Below are 22,286 nucleotides of genomic sequence, written 5' to 3' on the forward strand. Positions count from 1 at the left end.
ATATAACAAAGACGGTTAATACAATATAAAAAGGCAGTTTACAAAGAAGGTACAATATACAAATATAAAGTGCAAATTACCAATTTGTGTGCAAAATTAGCTAGTTGCAATGTTCTAAAGTGCTAAATATATGGAGTGCAACAGTTTTTTTCTGTTTTTTTCTTTTCTTATAACACACAAAACACAATACAGTGTAAAAGCCATCAAATGGTACCCACGTCGGTATCATCTGATGGCCAGATACCCGTCTGGTGTTTTTAGTGTGAGCAGGACTGGTGGTCTAAAAGCCATCTTTGACTGCCCGTGAGAAGCTGTGAAAATCTGCATTGTTCTTTAGATTGTCTGGAAGCCCATTCCATTCTTTGATGGCTTTATAGGAAAAGGCTGATTGAGAGAAGGCAGACTTTCTTTTGGGAACATTGCAATCACCCCTGGATACAGACCTCAACTGTTTGTTAGTTCAGAGCGTAGCTGTACATATGTTTTTAAAGGGGGTGGGGCAGCATCATTAAGGATTTTGTGAACCAAACGGATATCAGAATACCTGATCAGGTTGTCAAAGCTTAGTATACTGTACTTTTCAAGTTTATTGCAGTGGTGGTACCGCCGAGGCTTTTTATCGAGGATTTTCATGGCCTGATTATGTAATGATCTAAGGGGGTTTAAAACGAATTGTTTGGCTTGAGACCATGATGACATACAGTACAATATATGCAATATAATCATTGCCTGGAAAAATATGATTTTGCTGCTTCCAATGATAAAGAGCTTCTGATGTGCTGGAAGTTAGCGATGTTAAATTTCAAAACACGGCATACCCTTTTAACATGGTTTTTAAAATTTAGTACAGGGTCCAAGATCACACCTAGGTATTTAACTTCTTCCACATTTTTGATCATGTAACTATCCACATAGATATTTGGGAGAGCATTTTGAATTCTTTTGTTTGAAAAATACATTGTGACCGTTTTCTCTGTATTCAGTGCAAGGCAGGACTTGTTCATCCACACTGTAAAAAAAGATTTTTTGGTGAAGTAAATACTACTGAAAAAAAACAATGTAATTTACATGAAAAAGTTAGTTCAGGCAAGAATAATTCCATATCAGCACTTAATTCAAGCGAGTAGAAATGAAAGCGTAAATATCAACTCAATAAAATTAGGTAAAAATTACTCAACTTTTCTGATACTGGGGTTCCCATCATGCTCTGGACCTTGAATAATTAATGAGGTTCATTTTTCACTGGTTTCCAGCTGTATTTACACTGTTTTATCATTGCTTTTGTTGTCAGGATTAGTAACTTGCCATTTTGTGACATTTTGAGTAAATTTTCTGCTCAAAATGACACATTCAAACACAAAAACGATCCATCAAATGTTACCGTCATTGTGTATTGTCTACCAAGTATTGAGGTCTTTGCATTCACGTGAAGCTTAACATCTGACATATAGTATAAATTACTTAGATAATCTAAGTAAAACACATACTATAAATGACTGGTATAATTCAATATTATTGTTTGAGTGAAATGTAATGCAAAGGAAATTTAAACTAAATCGATAATAATCAACCTTTTACTAGACAAGTTAAAATGACTTATTTTCTTTGTTACTTTCACTTAACTAGGTTAAGTAAAGTTTACTTAATTCCATATTCCAAGTAAATTTTACTTAAAGATTTCTAATTAAGGCTACTGATAAATATGTTTAGCTTTTTACTTGGCAAATCTTTGTAAATTTACTAGCATTTTCTGAGTGGAAAAAGTTGCCTAGCTTTTTTCAAGTAAATCCTACTCCAAATTTTTTTCAGTGCACTCTGTTGCTTTGTTCATTGCCACAGATAGTTTAGCAGCGACAGAATTGACATTGGAACCGTGAGTATATAAAACCGTGTCATCAGCGTACATCAAGACCAGGTGGGTCATTGATGTACAAACTGAAGAGCAATGGCCCCAGAATAGACCCCTGGGGTACCCCTGTAGTACAGGATCTGAACGGTGAAGTTTTATCATTTATTCTTACGCACTGGTAACGGTCTGCTAGGTATGATTGAAGCCAACTAATAGTGTTTGCGGCGAGATTGAAATTCCACAGTTTTGTCAGCTGCACGGAGTGGTTAACGGTGTCGAATGCCTTACGTAGATCCAGAAAAACGGCCCCAACCACCCCTCCCTTCTCCAGACTGGATTTGATCACCTCGAGGAAATAACAACAAGCTGTGTCGGTGGAGTGTTTGGATCGGAAGCCAAATTGCATGGGGTGTGACATATTTCCATTGTCGAGGTGCTCAATCAGCTGTTCGGCGACAATTTTTTCAAGAACTTTAGAAACTGCAGGGAGTATACTAATGGGTCTATAATTCTTAATGTCCTTTGTGTTTCCTGATTTAAAAATGGGTGTAACAATTGCAGTCTTACAGGACGAAGGGAATACACACTCTCTAAACGATTGATTCATTATGTGCGCAATTGGTTCTGCAAAGTCCTCTTTATATTTTTTTTATAACAGCGAATCAAGTCCCCATGAGTCCTTTGCTCTCGAATTAGAGAGTGATGTAATAACTTTGTTGACCTTGCCTTCATTTACACATTCAAAGTCCAGTACTTCCACCAGAGTGGGTTGTGGTCCTCCTGTGGGACCAGCGGCCGTGGCCCCAACAATGGCTGCAGATGCATACATATATATATAAATAAAGTCTAGGTAACGACTGTAGCCCTGGTTCCCTGAGATGGGGAAAGAGACTTGTATTGACGCTATGTGGAACGGCATCAGCGTGTTTTGTCTAAAGGAGACTCGCAGGAAAGCCAGAGGTATGGCAACGAGACGCAGGGAACCAGGGTTACAGTCACAACCTTTGGATATCAAAACGAGACATTTTTAGAGCTTGATCAAATAAATGCCTTGCTTATAATGAGTATGTTTAAAGCTTTGAAACTTGCAGGACGTTTTAATGTTACAAAGTCATCTTGTATGGCAAAAGATCATGGCAAATTTGATTTATCATGTTATAACCCCTTTAAAATGTTTCTACAGTACCTTAATTCTGCTCAGGTGTACCGTTGCTGTCACTGAACATTTGGGTCAAAGAGTCTCAAGTCTTATAGAAGTGTATAATAGTTATAGGCTATACATAAATGCTCTTTTAAAAAAGTTGCTGCAGTAAATTACTTAACTAAAAAGCAATATAAAGCAATATAAAAACAAATGTTGTCATAACTTATTGATCCCATTTAAAATACATAAATCACTTACAACTTTGAAAATCTGTGCTGGGAAAAAAACAGTTCCCGGACACAAAATGTTTTATGAAAAACAAAAAAAATGGATCATATGGTTGCGTATGGCTCATATTTCCTTGTAACTAAGATGGGGAACCTTCAGTAAACTTTGTGCTGCTCCTGGCAGTGGAAACTTCAGAAGAACTTGAACAAGATATCAACATTAGCGAAGAGGTGGCCAAAGCATGTTTTAACAAAGTGCCTAGTCATGCTAGTTACTGCAACTGTTACAATCTGACAGAGTAACCAGTTTCATATAGGGCTATAGCTATAAAAGTAATTTGAGCCAATGGGATCGCTTGGGGTCAAAACAGAGAACATGACACACACACATATCCCGGAAATCCTGTCAGATGGCAACTTTGAAACTTCTGAAGTGTTTCCCATTTTGTGTGGCTTATGCGTCAGACATTCAGCCAGCGGTCTGTGGGTGTGAAGCCTGACACTAGGGGAAACAAGATTTTACCAACAAAACCTTTTTTTCCTCATCTCTTTTTAAAACATTGCTGGTTAAAAATAAATGACAAATAATTTTCCGCATATCAGAAATGTTATTTTGTGGCAAAAACACATTTAGTTTGAGATGGTTTGAAATTCCTTTACCCGAAATAACATTATTATATAATACGTTTTTACTAAGATTATAATACATTTCTTAGTTTTAATCCAACGGACGCATGTGTTCTGAGTGTGCTTGTGCACATCAGCAATACAGACATAAACATTGAATTTATGCATAATATTCCATTAATCAGATTATTAATTCTATTAATCTTTTACCATTCTGTTATCTGTGTTTTTTTGGACACAATGACTGTATTGTAAATGTACTATAATGTGTACGAGTATGAGCCCAGTATCGGCCCGATACCAATACTATTAGCTGGGGATCGGTGCATCCCTAGAAAATATAAAACACTTTTTTACTTTATTATTTTAATTGAGGTCATCATTTTGAAACATTCAATAATAAACCATTTCCCCCTGTCCCTGTCCCTCTGATTGAAAAGCTTGGTTTTGTTGCTAATTCTAAGTTGTCAGTAAACACCCACTGTCATGTTTGTTAAAAAAAAAAAAAAAAAAAAACTCCCTAGTGGAATATAGAAATGTTTTGAAAACTCCCTGGTGAATAATAGCAACCAGTCACCTTCAACCGTATGTTTGGCAAGAGTCTGATTCTGAATCATTCCAACAACCACCAAGAATACAGAAGCCTGTATAAAAATAACTCTATAACAGACCAAAGTTAGCACACTCTCAAACACCCACCTAAGCCATAAATATCCCAGTCATCTGCAGATGACACACTACTCTCTTTATCGCCTGATTACAATTCCTACAAAATCATGTTATGATAAATGCTGCTTGAACTATGTTATAAATGACCATTAATGTCTGTATTAGCTTATATACCAGCATAGCATACAGACACACGATTAGCCTGAAAGCTTAGTTTATGCATTTGCACCTGTCCTGCATGTATTCATCTGTAATGTAATTACGTGTCAAATTAAGTGTTAAATGTCCAAATATATCAGTTATAAAAAGAATGTAATGATGTTCAACTATTTACTTAATAGGCTATTATTAGTTAATTAACTGTTTATCAAGTAAAAGAAACATTCAATTTGTTTTATTATGCATTATAGTAACATATACATTTTAAATTAACATAGTTCGTATGTACTTTGTATAATCATTAACTGATAGTTCATAGAGACTCGATTTTGAGGGTGGACCCGATTTGTCATGGCACTGGTTTGTTGTTGTAGGGACATCAACGTTATATTTTCACACAGCCCAATATCTTCTAAAACATACTGGCATTCTAAATTTGACTGCATTGACTGGAAATATGCATGGTTGCAGCCTAAAAAATATTGCATAACAAATAAGGAAGTAGGGGAGACCGGGGACATTGCAACATGGGGATGGTTGCAACATGTCATTTTTCTCCAATCAGAAACAAGCTAGAGTGATGACACTCATACTGCACATGCACAGTTAGACCCTCCCCCCACCAAGAAGACAGTAGACATATTCAACATCTGTTGCTGCATTTATTGAACAAAACTTGTTTTGGAGGTATGAAAGTAATTTTTTTCATGAGATATATTTTTGTCATACTGTCCTGAAATTTTGTATGAATTAATCAAAACTTACTTAGTTTGAATTATTGTTTTGTTGACTTCTAAGTGACATGGTTAGCATGTGTCAAAGTCAGTGTGTCTAGCAGGCGTATGATGTTCAGTCGTGGCTGATAGGGTCGGGGACGGTTGCAACATGTTATAAATTGCATGTTTAATAAAAGTTTGTTGCATTGCAAATTGTTAAATTCTTCCTGTCTGACACTGAAATATGGAGAGATTGAATAGCATCTGTAACACCTGCACACTGAATCTATGTAGGCCTATGTTCTACACATGAACAAACAAAACTCAATAACTGTTATTTGATAAATATGACTAAATAAATAAATAATAGGCTACAATAATATTATTGAAATAAATAATACTATAATATTATAGTAGGCCTAAAACAGTTAATATTTTCAGAATTCTTTGCTCATTGAGACAAAAAGCTTAAGTTAATTTAAGATATTAAGGTTATAAAGAAAGTTAAGGTATTTTTAACATATTGCAGCCGTCAGTTGCAACATCTGACTTCTTCCATTCAAATAAATACTGTGAACGATATATATATATATATATATAATCATCTTTAAATGGTATGGGTAATTAGCAGACAGATGCAAGTTTAATATATACAAATTTGGTTGGTCTAGTCCAAATAGTCTCTGAGTAATTGAGAGAAATGCAAAAACTGTTGCAACTGTCCCCGGTCTCCCCTACATTTTAAAATACTTCTATTTTATAAAATCTGTTAAAACTCTTTTTCTTAGGTTTCGTACTGATGTAGATGTTAAATGATTTCTGTGGGACAGAAAGACAATGTTGTCCACTTATTTTTTAATTGCTTTTATAGCTAAATGATTTGGATAGATTTGGAATGTTTTCTTTGTAAATGCTTAGACATGAAAGTTGACTTCTGAAAAAGATTTTGTTTTTATTTTAATAGACAAAGATTACCACCAAATGTGGCCTTTATTGTTAATCTTTGTTTGATTATGGGGAAATACTACATACATAAACAAAAATGGGCTAAAGGAAACCCCAACTTTTTGTTATTTCAGATACATATGAAAAATTATATTGAGTGCAATAGGTCTCTATGTAAAGCTTTTATGCTATTTATATGATGATATATCATACCTGTTCCTTTTTCTTTCTTTTTACTTGTATTATTATTTTATATAGGCTATTATACTGTATATTTTCTTTTCCTATTTATTGTAGTCTATTTTTGTTCAATATTTGATTGTCATGTTTATTATTTGCAATGTGACTAGCATTTAATAAAAAATAAAAACAAAATAAAAGAAACCACTTTTGTTTTCCACGCCCCTAAACATGATGCTGAACAAAACAAAGTGTGACTTGTCGCTTTACATGTTAGTCAGACGTCATCTTGCGGCAGACCCTGGTTATAGCAGTGATGGAGTCCTATCCTTCTGTCGTCAGTCTGATGTGTGAGATTATCACTAGTGTGGCAGTTCCTCTTTAGTCACATGCATCAATCTATTTCCATTCGATTTATTTCTCATTCCCACCCAAGACTCCACAAGTAGCGGTTCCTGTTGTTCACTGTTTGTATGCAGAAATGGACTGGAATTTTCGATTCCTCTCATGTTTGCTTTGTGGTAAGATCAAGTTTTTTCTGTAATTAAACCTGTGGAATAAGCTATACTGAAATGACTTTGCCTTATGATAGAATAATTAAACGAGAGACAAAAACTCCTCAATTATATGCAACATACTTGCTGTAAACTTTGGATTATATGTGGTATTTTGCTTGATTAAACTTGATAACGTCAAATATAGGCATTATTACAAATATTTTTTTCTGATCTGTTGATACAATGCTGTATATCTATTTAACTCTAAAAAGCCTACTGTATCATATTTGATACACACATTTCTATGGACTCTAAACGATCAAAACTTTGCTGAAAAAACTGCCATCTGAATGGCCTGTAGTTCAGACTTTTTCAGTAAGTAAAAGACCTTTTATTATATTTGTAAAAATCTCCACCTTCAGGTTGTTGCACATGTGTCTCTTCACTGATTTTTAGAAAGTTAAAGCAATAATGCATTTTATATTGTTAGTACTATTTCTATTTTATATTTAAAGATGAACATTTACTGGACTAAAGCAACTTAAGTTTACTTGATTGTCCAGACACACTGAAATGTGTGCATCAAATATGATCCATCTGAGGAATTTTTTACATTTTTTTTATCTCAATCATCAGTGTATTTCATTGCATTATACATTTCTCCTACAATTACTAGCATTTAAAGACATATTATTGGTTGATGAGTGATAAGTGATATTTATACGCATGTTATGTAGGTCTGTTATAAAGATCTTATTGTTTTACATTACAAGCTATCAGAATTCCATCTTACGTTTTGACCATATAAATAATACCTGTACCAAATTGCATATTTTTGCCTCTGAATAAGATAAAATAAAATCCATATTTTTACTAGGCCACATCATACTATATGAGCCATAAAAGTAAAATAAACAAACAAAAAACAAGTTGCATATGTATTTTTTGTTGAGTGTTAGTTTTTTTGATTTTGTCCAAAGTTTCAATAAACTCTTCCATTTCACAATTTTTTTAATCGAAAATTTGACTATTATTTCATATTATCTTAGGCTTTACAGGGTTAAGAGTGATGCATTGCTTTTAATCACACTCAAGATTACGAGGCATTTAAAGGCATGTCATTTTCCTTTCTTTTACATGTTAGTATGTCAGTCATTAATGGCCTTCAACATTGATCCTGTGACCTGGAAGTACTTTACAAACAATGCAAACAGCGGCTTTGGCTATAAAGTGATACAGAAAGGTTCAAGGTGAGCTCACCAGTGTTACAGACCACTCAACCGTCGGCCATTTAAGCTGAGGCTGTTGAAAACAAGTACTTTAATAATTACTTTGAATATTTGAATGCAGGACAGATATGGATATTAACTAATTAAAAGCCTTAATAGCTGTAACATTATTCAAAATTATTAATGTTGAAGTTTAGTACATTTAAAATGTATCAACTTTAAAAGTTTTTTTTTAACTACATTGTACAGTAGGTCATGCTGTAGACATTTGACAACTTCTAAATTATTTTAATTTTTTTTACAGCTACTGCTGACGGTTCTGGTCCAGTTAAAAAATGTTTTTGAAATTTTATACAGTTTCATAAGTTTTTGAATTCCACCTAATGCTTTGCCAGCAATTCTAATTTCCCCTTTTTATGATTTTCTGTAATGTAAAAACATTTTGCAACACTTAACTAAAAATAACTTAAAACTATGCTGATGTCCATATTTTTTTTATTTTACACGATCAGAGGTTTTTGCATCATACTGAAACCGCACACCCAACCAGGAGCACCACAGATGTCTCCTGTTTTAACATGTTCTCTTATTCTCCTGTCTTCTTCCATAGTCTACTTGTGAGTGATCCTTTAATACAACACAGTCTAACTCAAAGAGGACGAATATATCGTTGTGCTGTCACTGAAGAAAACTGCATTCCACTGCCCATTACCGGTACTTTGTTTGTAATTTATGCTTTCATGTATTTATTAAAATATACTTGTTTTATTATCCGTGATAGTATTTTTTTTTTTTTTAAATCACTTTTTATTCAACAGTCACCAATGAGGCTGTCAACATGTCCCTTGGACTTTCAATGTCTCTAGATCCTCAGTCTTCAAGAGCAGTGGTAAGTGTCATATTTTAAAAGGGTCATGAACCTTTCTTTTATTATTTTATGTTTCCTGAGGTGCACTTATAGTTATAATGTTGGTTTGATTTTTACATCAAAAATTGTCATAATTTAGAAATAAAAGGCCATTCTCTACCCTGATTTTACCTCTGATTTGAACGCTCTGTTTTAAGGGGCGTGTCTGCCGTGAGACTTCAGTGTAAACGCCCACTGTTATGATTGGCTAACATCTTTGCATATGAAATAAGTATTACATATGAAACTCTATCAAAATCTTTTACTACGTTTTTACCATTACAGCTGTCGAGATGAACTAATAGTGAAAAGTGTTGATTATAGTATTATATTCACATGAAAGGTTGCAGTGATAAACACTGTAGCCGATGACAGCCGATGTCTGTTGAGCTCATCATGAATGCAGTGATCTCGTCATTACAGCACGATTTTTGTGCTCTCACAAATTATTTAATTATAACTAACAGTGCAAACACGATAGATTTTTCATTGTGCAGTGTAGATGGTGTCATTGATTATAACGTGAGTTTAAGAGTCCAGAACTCGTGCTGTGTGATTGACAGCCCCAGCGATTAGAAAGGGAGTGTATAATTTAATCACAATTAAAATAACAGATTATTTTCATGCTACTTAGAGAAACCATGTTAAGTTGATCGTTTAGACACTGGCTCGATTTACTGACACATAAACAGCAATAAACGATTTTGAGACAAAGAACATCTGACTGTACATGAAGATCAAGGAAAATTTGATTTCTCAATTCATGACCCCTTAAATCCCTATTTTTGTGAGAATAAAAAATCTTAATAATGCTTAGAGAAACTATATTTTGATATCCTAAAAATGCTATCATATCCTAAAAATATTATACAATAACAATTTGACTGCAGAAGCATGGAAGACAAATGCAAGATTTGGTGCATTTATATATTTGTATAATTTGAATTAATGTTACATTTGAACCTACAATTTGCAGTCAATCTAAAAGATGTCCAAAATAATTGATTAATATTAGATTTGACAAATTTTCATAGTGTAAAGCTTCAAATGTTACACTAAAGTCCAGAATAGAGTGTCATTTTGAAAATAAAATCTTAATTTCTCTCAGGTTTGTGGTCCAACCATACCTAAGACCTGTGATGGTTTAACCACTTACAACGGCATGTGCTTTAAAATCAGTTCAGATAATGTTGTGAGCAGATCTGTGCCAACGACTCTGAGAGGTAAATGTATGGCATTCTACCAAATCCAAGCAAGTCTTCTTCATACTGTATATACTGTATTACATGATTATTCAATTAAATAAATATATGATGCAATTATTCATTTCTCCAACTTCAGAATGCCCATCACAAATTGATATTGCTTTTTTAATGGATGGATCTGGAAGTGTAAATGATCTGGATTTTAAAAAGATGAAGGCTTTTGTTATAGAAATGATCAAAAGTTTTGTAGACCGTGATACACAGGTATGATAATCCATGCATTTATTATGATTTAGCTTGTCCATGATTTTTACCCCCATTTTTCAGCACATCAGGCACTAAATCTATCTATCTATCTATCTATCTATCTATCTATCTATCTATCTATCTATCTATCTATCTATCTATCTTACAGTTTGCCATTGCACAGTTTTCTTCACAATGTGACATTCATTACGAGTTTCAACAAGTCAAAGATGCCATTGCATGGGAAAATGCAGTGAATAAGATATCTCAAAAGAAAGGAGGAACAAACACCGCAACAGCTATAAGACACCTTGTGTGAGACATAACTGCTGATATTTTATTGGAATTCTTTTATCTATGCCATTAAAAGTAATATTACTTCTGACTGAAAGACTTAAAGTGAAGATGAATTTAACAGGATATTTAGTGAGATGTGAGGAGCACATCCTAATTTTAAAAATATAACCACCCACCCCCAAAAAAAGAAAAACGGATAATACAAATGAAAAACTGATAGATGTCTGAGCAATCATGCAAAAAGCACATGATATTAAATGCAGGAATAAATAGATACACATACGGTACTACTACAAGTCTTTTTCTTTTTATGAGTTTTCATAAGGTTTTACAGCACTTCATTATTTGAACAAGGTTCCAAAGACAAGCAATGAGAACTTAATAAGAAACATGTCCTATACAGTTGCATAATTGTATTGTTGATTAAATATATTGTCATATTTTATTTTATTTTCAATAGGAACAAGCTTTTTGTAAGTAAAGGAGGTGCAAGACCATCAGCCAGTAAAATTTTGGTTGTTATCACGGATGGTGAATCAACTGATTCAAAGTTGACTGAAGCTGTTCAACTAGCACAAGCTAAAAATATAATACGATATGCTATTGGGGTAAGACTTGATTTTGCTTCTGCTTAATTAAAAAAGACTTTACTATATTAGTTGTGCAAAAAGTGTTTATACTGATTCAGATCTAGATGGCTAGGCAAAATCAACATGCATTCTTTGCTGATGTGATTTGTCTTGAAAAAGTTTTGTGAGATTTGAAATTTTCGGTGAACAAACACAAGATCTGATCTGGCCATTGTAAAAATGTGCAAAATTGGAAAATTACTTCATCAAAAAAGAGGGTTATTAAAATATTAAAAATCAAAAACCGTTATTGAAATCATTACATTGATGAAGTGTTACAATTATTGAATTTTTCTTAGGTGGGCAATGCTTTTGCTATTGACAAAGCAAAAAGGGAGCTGGCAATCATTGCATCTTTACCCACCAATAACCATGTGTTCAAAGTAAACAATTTCGACGCGCTGGAAAGTATTCGTGAAAAACTCAAAGAGAACATTATTGCCATTGAAGGTATGTTTGCAGAGGGAATGAAAAATGAATGACAGAGAGAATGTTTACATTTTACATTTATCAGCTGTCATGTTAGTACAGTTACTTTGTTCAATGGATTGATTTAAAATAATACATTTATAGTTAACTGTGTTGTTGCTGCTTTTATTTGCTAGGAACCCAAACCTCTGGAGATTCATCTCGAATGGAGTTTGCACAGGACGGGTTTAGTGCAGCATTTACATCAAATGTAATTCTGTGTATTTCACTTATTTGACACCAAACTAATGAAAAAGATTAAATACATGGGTTAGAAATAGTTTTACTGAAATGAATTAGGAGCCGTTGAATTGCTCTTTTTACTGTTCTGTTTAATTCATGTCTTTACATGCTATCCATGCTTTTCACACTTTACTATAGTCATTTTAGATTTTTACGTTGAAATGTACTTTCAGGTTTATATTTAATTGAACAACAATTTACTTAATGTTGTCATTAAAGGGTTAGTTCACCCAAATAATTTAATATTGTCATTATTTACTCACCCTCAAGTTGTTCCAAAACTGTATTCTTTCTTCTGTTGAACACAAAAGAAGAGATTTTGAAGAATGTCGGTAATAAAAAAGTTAATGGGCCCCATTGACTTCCATGGTATTTTTTTCTATTATGGAAGTCAATGGCTACAGTCAACTGTGTGATTACTGACTTTCTTCAAAATATCTTCTTTTGTGTTCAACAGAAGAAAGAAACTCATACAGTTTTGGGACAACTTTTTGGGTGAACTAACTAAACCTTTAATACAGTACAATGTTACATCAGGTCAAATTAACTGCTAGAGTTGTAATGTGCTATTTGTAAAGCTGCTTTGAAACCATAAGTATTGTGCAAAGTGCTATAAAAGTAACCTGGAAGTTCTCTTGCATCAGATCAAATCTAGCTGTTTGCATTCATGAATCAAGTTATAATTATTTTTAAAGCATTTGTTGCAAGCATAGATATCCATGACGTTTGCTGTTTTGATGTTTAACTACTCTTCCACCTCGATGAAAAACACACTGTAGATTTTGCATGCTTGTAAACTTATGTGGAAAGATTATTTCTTAAATATTTCTCTTTATTCTTATAATGTAATCTACATTCAGACAGATATGATAATGACCGCAGTGGGAGCTTTCCAGTGGAAGGGTGGATATCAGCTTTACAAACCAAATGATAAATCAGATGTCTTTCAAGCTGGAAGAGAGCATGACAGTTATTTAGGTGAGATCTCTTTTTCGATTGTGTAAATCAAAAATAAATCAGTCAAAACATCATAATACTTTTTAAGTAATTTTCTTCACAGGTTATTCCTTGGCAATAGCAACAATGTCCAGAGCAAAGTATGCAGTCATGGGAGCACCAAGACACAAGCATAAGGGACAAGTAACTGTTTCAAGAATTGATGGAAGTGATTTAAAACAACTGGATCCTCCTAAGGTTGTAACACTCAAATTTATGTAAAATATTAGCACATCACAAATTAATGTAAGCGAGTGAAAGTACATGACCTCAGAATAGCTCTATGGTAACTATATTGCTTCTCTTCCTCTTTTCTCAGCCTCAGATTGGCTCATATTTTGGAGCTGAGGTGTGTGTGGTGGATTTGAACAGTGACTCCATTACAGACCTACTTTTGGTATCGGCACCAACGTACATAGAGTCTGACCGAGAGGGCTTAGTGTTTGTTTACATCGTCACGCGTCGGGTCAGTGTTTTTTTGGAGATTCAATGAAGACTAACATTTTTAAAGAAAGTTAATCAAGTGAATAAATGCACATTTGTGTCTGTTTAACCCTGTGTCTCCTCTCTCTGTTATTTCTCCATAGGCAAACTTAATTTTTTCGGATACACTGGTGGGCATGGCAGGTCAGAGGGGTCGGTTTGGCTCTTCTCTGGCCAGTCCAGCAGATCTGAATGGTGATGGTTTCATGGATGTACTGGTTGGAGCTCCTTTAGAGGAGGATGGACAGGGCAGCATCTACATCTTCAATGGGATAGATGGAGGGATCATTTCCAAATACTCACAGGTGAAAAAGACGAGGGTTGGTGGCGGCTTAAAGTGATAGTTCACATAAAAATGAATTCTATCATAATTTATTCAGCCTCGTGGTTCACCTTTCTTGTATTACTTTTCCTTGACTCACTTCATTGACTCTAATATATTTGTTATCTGTTTTATTCCCTCTTGAATGAAACAGAGGATTGCTGGATCATCTGTGCGACCAGGTTTGCGGTTCTTTGGGATTTCATTGAGTCAGTCTTCTCTAGACCAGACTCGAGACAACCTTCCTGACATTGCTGTTGGGTCCAAGGGAGCAGTTCTGCTTCTCAGGTCTTTTATAAAGAACTAAAATATATATACAAATACAGTGTATCAGCCATAATCATTCATATGTGTTATATTTGGCTCTTTCAGGTCCAGACCCATCATGCGATTGGAAACCAAAGTAACTTACAACCCAACCAAAATACCAACCAGTGAAACAGACCAGTCAGTGGAAAACACCATGAGAGTGTGTTTCACCATGCGTCCATACAGACACATCATAAGAGGTTTGTCCAAATTTAGCAGTATTCCTTTATGTTGTAGTTAATGTTGAAGTGTTAAAGGAGCATTTCACCCGTGGGAACATTCCTTTTTATTGAAAGTGGGTCATATATGTAGTCGAAATGTAACATAATTGTTTTATTTGTTGCCTTCTTGACCGAGGAAAGACAAAAAGTAACTTTAGGGCGCATTTGTATGGAAGACCACAACTCCCACAATGCACCACATTGCACAGCTCCGCAAGCCACTCCCACTAATCCAGAAACTAGGATGGTTCACAACACAAACGTCCGTGCCCTCGTCTGATTCAGAGATTTTGTCCAGGAGAAATTGGCATCGTTGAAATTCTTTGCAGCAGACGGACTCTTATCTCTGTGTCCGTTGGCACACAGTGAGAGCACAGGCACCACCAGTCCGCCCCAGCTCGAGCCAGTCCGGGCTACTCGTCAGCGACAGGCAGGTCTTCTTGGGGCTCGTAAAGGTGGCCACAGACATCTGATTCGAGCATCAGACTTTCGAAATCCTCTTCTTCCATATCATATTGAGTACCTTCCGCCATTGTCGTTACTTCACACCTGGCTTTACAGCGCCTGTTAGCTTAGCTTCCAGACAAGATGGTGGATATTGCTTTTAGTTTCTGTAAGTGAAGACCCACCCACTGATCTGTAATAGGTCTGTAACGTGAGTGGGTCTTACCCCCTGGAAAAATGAGGAACGAGTGTTTGTAGTCTCAACCCCTCTACAAAGATAGGGGACTTCCTGCTTAGAATCACGCAAAATTATGATTTTTACATCATTATAAGCAGGAACTGCAACACTGAAATCCGTATTTCTCCCGTCTCTGGGGAAAATTAGGGAATAATGCACGACCATTAAAAAATATGACTGGGTTTCTAATGATACAAAGCTTAATGCAAATGGGTGAAGTGTTCCTTTAACATTTTCCAATGTGTTTCTCCAATGCCATCATTCTGCAGAGACAACTATAAATAAGGACACTTTCTTTGTCACTGTGGTGTTCTCAAAACCTTTCTCTGAGAATCACAACTAGCCCAACTCAGAAGCTTTGGCTCAACCAATGGCGTGAGTTTGGGGTGGAATTATTTGTTGGACCAACCAATGGCAGCCAGGGGGAGTGTTCTGGAAACCAGTCTGAAAACAGCCTTATTATTTTTTAATTCCATTTGATGTTGCTGGTAGCACAAACTACAGCTTTAAAAGCTTTTTTTTCTCTCTCTCTCTGAGAGAGAATTCATTTAAATTCTGTAAAGTGTACAAACTGTAATGTGCTGTAAGTTTTTTTAATATATTTTTTTATTCCACATAGAAAAAGTATTCAACATTGATAATAATAGGAAATATTTCTTGAGCAGCAAATCAGCATATTAGAATAATTTCTGAAGGATCATGTGACACTGAAGACTGGAGTAATGATGCAGAAAATTCAGCTCTGCATCACAGGAATAAATTACATTTGAACATATATTTAAATATAAAACAATTATTTTAAATTGTTATAATATTTCACAATACTTACTGTATTTTTGAAAATCTTGAATTGAATCTTAAATCTTGAAAATCTTACCACTCTCAAACTTTTGAACGCAAATATATTTATATAAATATGTTAGACATTTATAAATATTCTATCTTTGATTTACAGAATCTAAACGTTTGAACTGCAAAAGAATTTCTTCCATGTATTAATTTTTATATATGTATATGTAAGACTGTTTTATGTTCATTATCTAGACCTATCCGCAAATATCAATTACACCATAATGCTGGATGCCAAGCGACAGAAATATCGAGCAAACTTCTCACCCAAAACCCGGTTCCTCAGTAATGTGTTGAATATTAGATTGGAAGCAGAAACTTGCAGAAGTCATCGTTTCTTTATAGATGTAAGTCTGAAACATCACCACTTTTTGACAATTACTTTTTCCTATCTCACTCTTTTGAATACTACTGTAAATCAGTTATTCTGGCTGTAAGACATAACAATTATGAATGAAATTGAAATGGGAATAATTCAATCTCAACAATGCAACAATGTGGCAATACATACTGAAAATCCAGATTTTATGGTAAATGAATGTCATTGATCTATTCTTGCCCACTCAGGCTTTCTCAGAAGACGCTCTGAATCCGTTGTCCAATCAGTTAACATTCACATTTGAGGGTCTGCCTCTTGCCAGACTGCAAAACATAAAGCCAATACTCCTGCCAACGATAAAGACCACCACAGACCACAGTGTAAGAGATGGCAACCGACGTTTGTTTTAAAGTATGAATCATTCAGATGTAACATTAAAGGAAAAGCTCATCTAAAACTGAAACCTCTGTCATCATTTAGGCCTACTGCATGTCACTTGTATGACCTTCTTTCTTCTGTTGAACACAAAAGTAGATATTTAGAAAAATGTCTTTGCTTGTCCATTCAATGAAAGTCAAAGAGGTTCAGTGTTGTTTTGGGCTTTATTGACTTTAATAAGACAAGTTCAAACATTCTTCAAAATATCTTCTTTTAGGTGAGTAAATGATGACTTACAGAAAGTCATTTTGAATGACACGAGGGTGAATAAATGATGACAGAATTCTCTTTTTTGTGTGGTTTTTTTTTTGGAGGAACTATCCAACTCATAGAATTATTTTTAATTTACTAGGGTCTTTTTCACATGTCTAAAGATATGAATTGTTACTGCAATACAGTGATGCAGTTTTATATGATTTGAGAATGTACTGTATATGTAAATATCTCACCTCATTCCACAGCTGGATTTTGAGATAAACTGTGGACATGATGATATTTGTGTTGATGACCTCAGGATGGATTTCAATTTCTCTGGGTGAGCAAATATTTACAATTCGTTTTTCTGTATTAGATTAAAGATCAGCACACATGAATATAGAGTACAAATTGAGGTATAATAATGATAAGTTATGGAATCATCCTTGTTAAACTGTGAGTTTCTCTCTGTGGTTTCTGTGATTCAGATCTACAAACATAGAGGTTGGGATAATGCAGGAGCTCAACGTGACAGTGTTTGTAGAGAACAGAGGAGAAAACTCATATAACACTCTCTTCACCCTCAAATACCCCTTTGGACTTTCCTACAGGAGAATCACATCTAAACAGGTGAGACCAGGATGATTTTATTAAAGAGACTCACAATTCATCTACGAATCAAGTACAATTTGACTGAAAGGCATTTTTTTTAGGCAAGTGGAATGTTTATTGCCATTGAATTTTCTATGCTTTGGTTATTGAATGAATATTTACACATCATTTTTTGTATGAGCAGGGAAGAGTGGAGTGTGTGTCTCTGGATGCTGAGCGAGGAGTTCCACTGGGAGAAACCACCTGCCAGATCAGTAAACCCATCCTCAAGGGAAACACTCAGGTGAGCTCACTTTTCAAATCGTCCTGTGTGTTTTTCTGTTCAAGCACTCATCATTTCCTCTGTGTCCACTTCTAGGCTGTGTTTCATATTGCATACAGTATCGATAAAGAAAGCACCTTTGATGAAAGTGTGACATTCATCGCTAAGATCAACAGGTATTATATCATTTCTGGGGGTTGTTTGAGTTTACTCAAAGTGTACAAGAGCATCACTTAACCATGAGCTGTTAAGTAGTTGCTCACATGAGAATCTGATAACTGAAATGCTCCTACTTACCAAAACCCTCCATTACTTACAGTGGGAATGACGAACACTCTCTAACCAGTGAACTTTCCAGACAGAAAAGCATTGGTGTCAAATTTGCCATTTACATTGCCTTAGTAAGGTTAGTGCGCTTGTTTTTTAAAAGTCATTCTCAACTGGGTTTGCTTCAGCACCCAGATTTGACCCTGGGCATAGTTTCCACTTGATGGCCAGTGTAAAATCTATGGTGCAAAAAATATACAGAAATTGCAATTGCTTTTGCTTTAGAAAAATCATTAATTTTTTGTAATGTTTTTTAACTATGTATCTTCTGCTCACAAGGCTGCATTTATTTGATCAAAACAACAGTAAAACAGTAATATTGTGAAATATTATTACAACTTAAAATAACTTTTCTTTATGTGAATACATTTTAAAATGTAATTTATTCCTGTGATGCAAAGCATATTTACTGCTCAAGAAACATTGGTGATAATCAGAAATGTTGAAAACAGTTGTGCTGCTTCTGTTTGTACTCTTTAAGAAAAAGAGAAGTGAAAGCAGTGTAAGTCAGCAACTTCACACAAAAGCCAGACGACATGCAGTGTTGATGAGAAAACCGGAAATATTGTTCAAACAGGTCAATCTTATTAGACAACTTAAGGAATGAATGGCTGTCCCATAGTAAAGAGGTCCAAAATGTCTTTATTTGCATTTTATTTGCATGTCCATAAATCTTTTTCTTTTAATTATCCAAACTTAGCATTTATATAAATAACTTTCAGTTCTGAGAACTAAAAACATCATAAAATATTTCATAATATTACTCTTTCTTGATCAAACTTTTTTTTTCAAACTTTTGACCAGTAGTGTACACACACATGCACACACGCACACACACACACACAAGATTTAAATTGCTGTGTGACACATTTTCCCTTTATTTTAATAAGACATGAAGATTCAAGCCTCCACATTAATTTTACTGCACAGAAACCTGATCTTGAAAGACCAGTCAAACAGATACTGAAGGTACTGTAATGACATTCACACACTTCCATGAACATAAAAATTAATTAAATAAACATTATCTGACCGATTTCTTATTCTCTATATCAATGTCTTTTCATGGCAAAAATACAATTTTAATATCCTTCTCTCTGTCAGGTTGAAAATGACTTTAGAGAATTAAATTTCAAAGTTTTCATCAGAGTACCAGTGCTTTTGGGAGATAAAATCATCTGGACTGACAATAACCTACAGGCATGTATATATGAATGTGCTGAACAATACTACTGTAGATTGATTCACATTTATCATATTAAAAAACAACCAAACACTTGTGTATGTGCTTTTAGATTCCAGACTGTGTGAAACAGAGGGATGAACGGCCGCTTTTAACAGATTTTGTGGAAGTAATTAAAAAGGATCGTGTGTTGGTGAGTGTTTGAGTTTCATTCCCTGATCGAACAAAAACAAATCCATGAAATATAATTTCATATTCTTTGTGCATTGACCCCATTGCTCCATCAGAACTGCTCTGTGGCGGTGTGTGCCGTGTTCAGCTGTGACGTCACTCTCACAAAGAATGAAAGGAAACTCTATAATATATTTGGCAATGTGAGCTCTGGATGGATTGAGCAGGTATCTGACTTTAAAGCAATTCATATCACAGAACAGACCATATACAGTATATTCATAACTGTTTGATCATTTCTTATTGTCATGATCTGTGTCTCTCTCAGATTGGACTCAAGGCTGCAGTTTTTGAGTTGGTCAGTTCAGCGTCTCTGGATTATGACAAGAGCAAATACATTTTCTTTTCCTCTGATTCTCGACACACTGCACCGTCTGCCCAGGTGATGCATTTTCTTCACAAATAAATAAAAATATATAATATAATAAAACATTTTTTTTTAATAATATAGCAAAAATGAAACCTAAAACATAAAAAAATAACCTTTTAACCTACAATGTGCTGTACATTTACATACAGTATACTAAAGTAGATCTTATGTTTTTCAGTCCATGCATATCTAGAAAACCTTGCATGTTTCAGGCCTTAACGATATTATGCTTATAAATATGTGAAGGTGGATTGTCAGAGGTAATATTGTATTCATCAATGTGTTTGTAGATTAACACTCAAGTGGAGGTGTATGAGGAGGTAAACCTGACCAAAGAGATCATTGGAGGAGTAATAGGAGGACTGCTGCTACTGGCTCTCATCACAGCGGCACTCTATAAGGTGTGTATATGTTAAACTTTGAACTTTTCTTTTTCAGCTGTCTAACTTGGGTTTACTTTTTCAAAGTTGTAATGCATATATATGCCTTTATTATCATTTCCTTTCAGGCTGGATTCTTTAAAAGCCAGTACAAGCAGTTGCTAGAAAACGCAGAACAAAGTGCTGAAGATGGGCCAACGACTGAAAAATTAGGTTAACAATAATAACCAACCACTCTAGATCAACCACAATAGTGGTGTATTAATGTTCACAGACCAAATAGTTTACATTTGAAGAAAAAAAAAGTCTCTACATTTCACGTTGCTGCCACCAGTTGATGAACTTATGCAGCATGAAAAGGAGATTCAAGCTGTTTATCAACATATTTTTTTTCATACTGTATGAAAGTAAAAGTTTATGAAAGTAAAATGAATATCTTTAGTTTGAAAACATTTCAGAGTAATATTGATGTTTTAGTGTTTCGTTAGAAAAAGAATATGTAGGTTTCATACATTTAGACTGTTTTGTCATGAGTTATACGTTTCAAATGAATTTAATTAAATCCATTTAAGTCAATGGAGTTCATACTGGTAATTCTCATCATATGTTCTTATAGATTTCATCTAATGATATATTCACATAAAATTTCTCATGAATATTGATAAAAATATATATTTTCTTGCATTACTGGTTTTTGCTGTTGTTCTTGCAAATTTGAAATTTCAAAGAATCTCATTACTTAATAAATGTGGGTAAATGAAGTAATAGCATGGTAAAAACATGGTAACAGTCAAAACGTTTGTGCATTCGCTCATTAATGAGAAGTTACTGATTAGATACTAAATGGTTTTAGTTACGTTTACAAAACTTACGTTTGTAAGGCTGGAAGCTTACGCTGCTATTTTGAACCAAAAATCGGAAACAAAAGGCAGTTGAAGGATGACGTGTATAATTCAAATATTTATGACTCCATGAAAGTTGTTGTTATTCTTTAAAGGTAAAGGTCTTTCCTAGAACTGATAGGAAAACGTAGGATTTAACCTGAATGTTTAGGTAACTAAAGTTCCCTTTCATGGTCACTACGAGTTACGTTGTGACGACGAATGGGGTTTCGCTTAGAAAGCCTCTCACCTTCGAGAATTAGAAAACGAGCCAATGGCAATGAAATGCCTTGGAAATGCCTCTCACAAAAAGAACTTTCACGCAGCACGTCTTTTTAAAGATGTCTCGCCCGTGCACTTCTGGTTGCGGTCGGACTGTATCTGATCGCCCAACAGTTCTCGTAATAGACTGAGGCTATTAAATACATTCTGCCCCGACAGCCCGCTTGCTGCCTCCACCCAGCCATCGGCATGCAGCTCCCACCCCTCCTGCACGGCCCCAGAAGCAGCCTTCACCCGGGCCGCGTCGTGGAGGAAGCCGCAGGAAGGTGCCCGAGCCCTCTCCGGCCCCGTTAAACACCAGGATAAACAGCGCCCCTGAGACGGGCTGCTCAGAGATGGCGGTGAGTTCTTTTCAGGAGATGGTAGCAGGGCCACTCCTTCCCCCGGTGGAAAGAATCTTTTGTTCTCCACTCCCTGCTGTTTGCCCCATGGCGGGCAGCACCCTAACTGACACTCCCATCTCTGAGCATACAGAGTTCTCAGATGACAGTGTGTGCCGCTCATGAGCCTCGCCACTCTCGCCCCCCTCTGTCGCCAGACCCCTGGCAGAGCAGGCCCCTGTGGAACTCTGGTTCTTGCCTGGTCTCCTCTGTCAGGACGCGGCAAATGACCGTGCCCCCTCACCGGGTCGCTATGTCGCCCACGTCCGGGCCGGTCATTCCGCTTCACTGCCCCACCGAGGGTACGTCGGTGGTTCCCATGATCCC

General features: G+C 35.3%; 1 protein-coding gene across 2 annotated transcripts; it reads left to right on the forward strand.

The window, feature by feature from the left end:
- Positions 1–5,279: 5,279 nt before the first annotated feature.
- LOC309485295 (integrin alpha-M-like) lies at positions 5,280–21,100 on the forward strand. 2 transcript variants are annotated; one of them, XM_082152078.1, is made up of 31 exons: positions 5,280–5,362; positions 6,953–7,037; positions 8,158–8,263; positions 8,853–8,956; positions 9,061–9,131; positions 10,258–10,372; positions 10,491–10,618; positions 10,770–10,915; positions 11,358–11,505; positions 11,826–11,976; positions 12,132–12,205; positions 13,098–13,215; positions 13,298–13,431; positions 13,553–13,699; positions 13,821–14,021; positions 14,193–14,326; positions 14,411–14,547; positions 16,295–16,446; positions 16,667–16,798; positions 17,318–17,391; positions 17,540–17,681; positions 17,848–17,946; positions 18,022–18,101; positions 18,245–18,331; positions 19,143–19,221; positions 19,357–19,452; positions 19,548–19,628; positions 19,723–19,833; positions 19,935–20,048; positions 20,327–20,437; positions 20,545–21,100. In XM_082152078.1, exons 2-31 carry the CDS (start codon positions 6,998–7,000, stop codon positions 20,632–20,634), a joined length of 3,402 nt encoding a protein of 1,133 aa, XP_082008204.1. In that variant the 5' UTR covers positions 5,280–5,362; positions 6,953–6,997; the 3' UTR covers positions 20,635–21,100. The 2 variants fall into 2 exon arrangements, with proteins under 2 accessions (XP_082008204.1, XP_082008203.1); XM_082152077.1 differs by lacking the exon at positions 5,280–5,362 and adding an exon at positions 6,733–6,864.
- Positions 21,101–22,286: the final 1,186 nt, after the last annotated feature.

This window comes from Leuciscus leuciscus, assembly GCF_965113295.1.
Source record: "Leuciscus leuciscus genome assembly, chromosome: 21".
Classification (NCBI taxonomy): domain Eukaryota; kingdom Metazoa; phylum Chordata; class Actinopteri; order Cypriniformes; family Leuciscidae; genus Leuciscus; species Leuciscus leuciscus.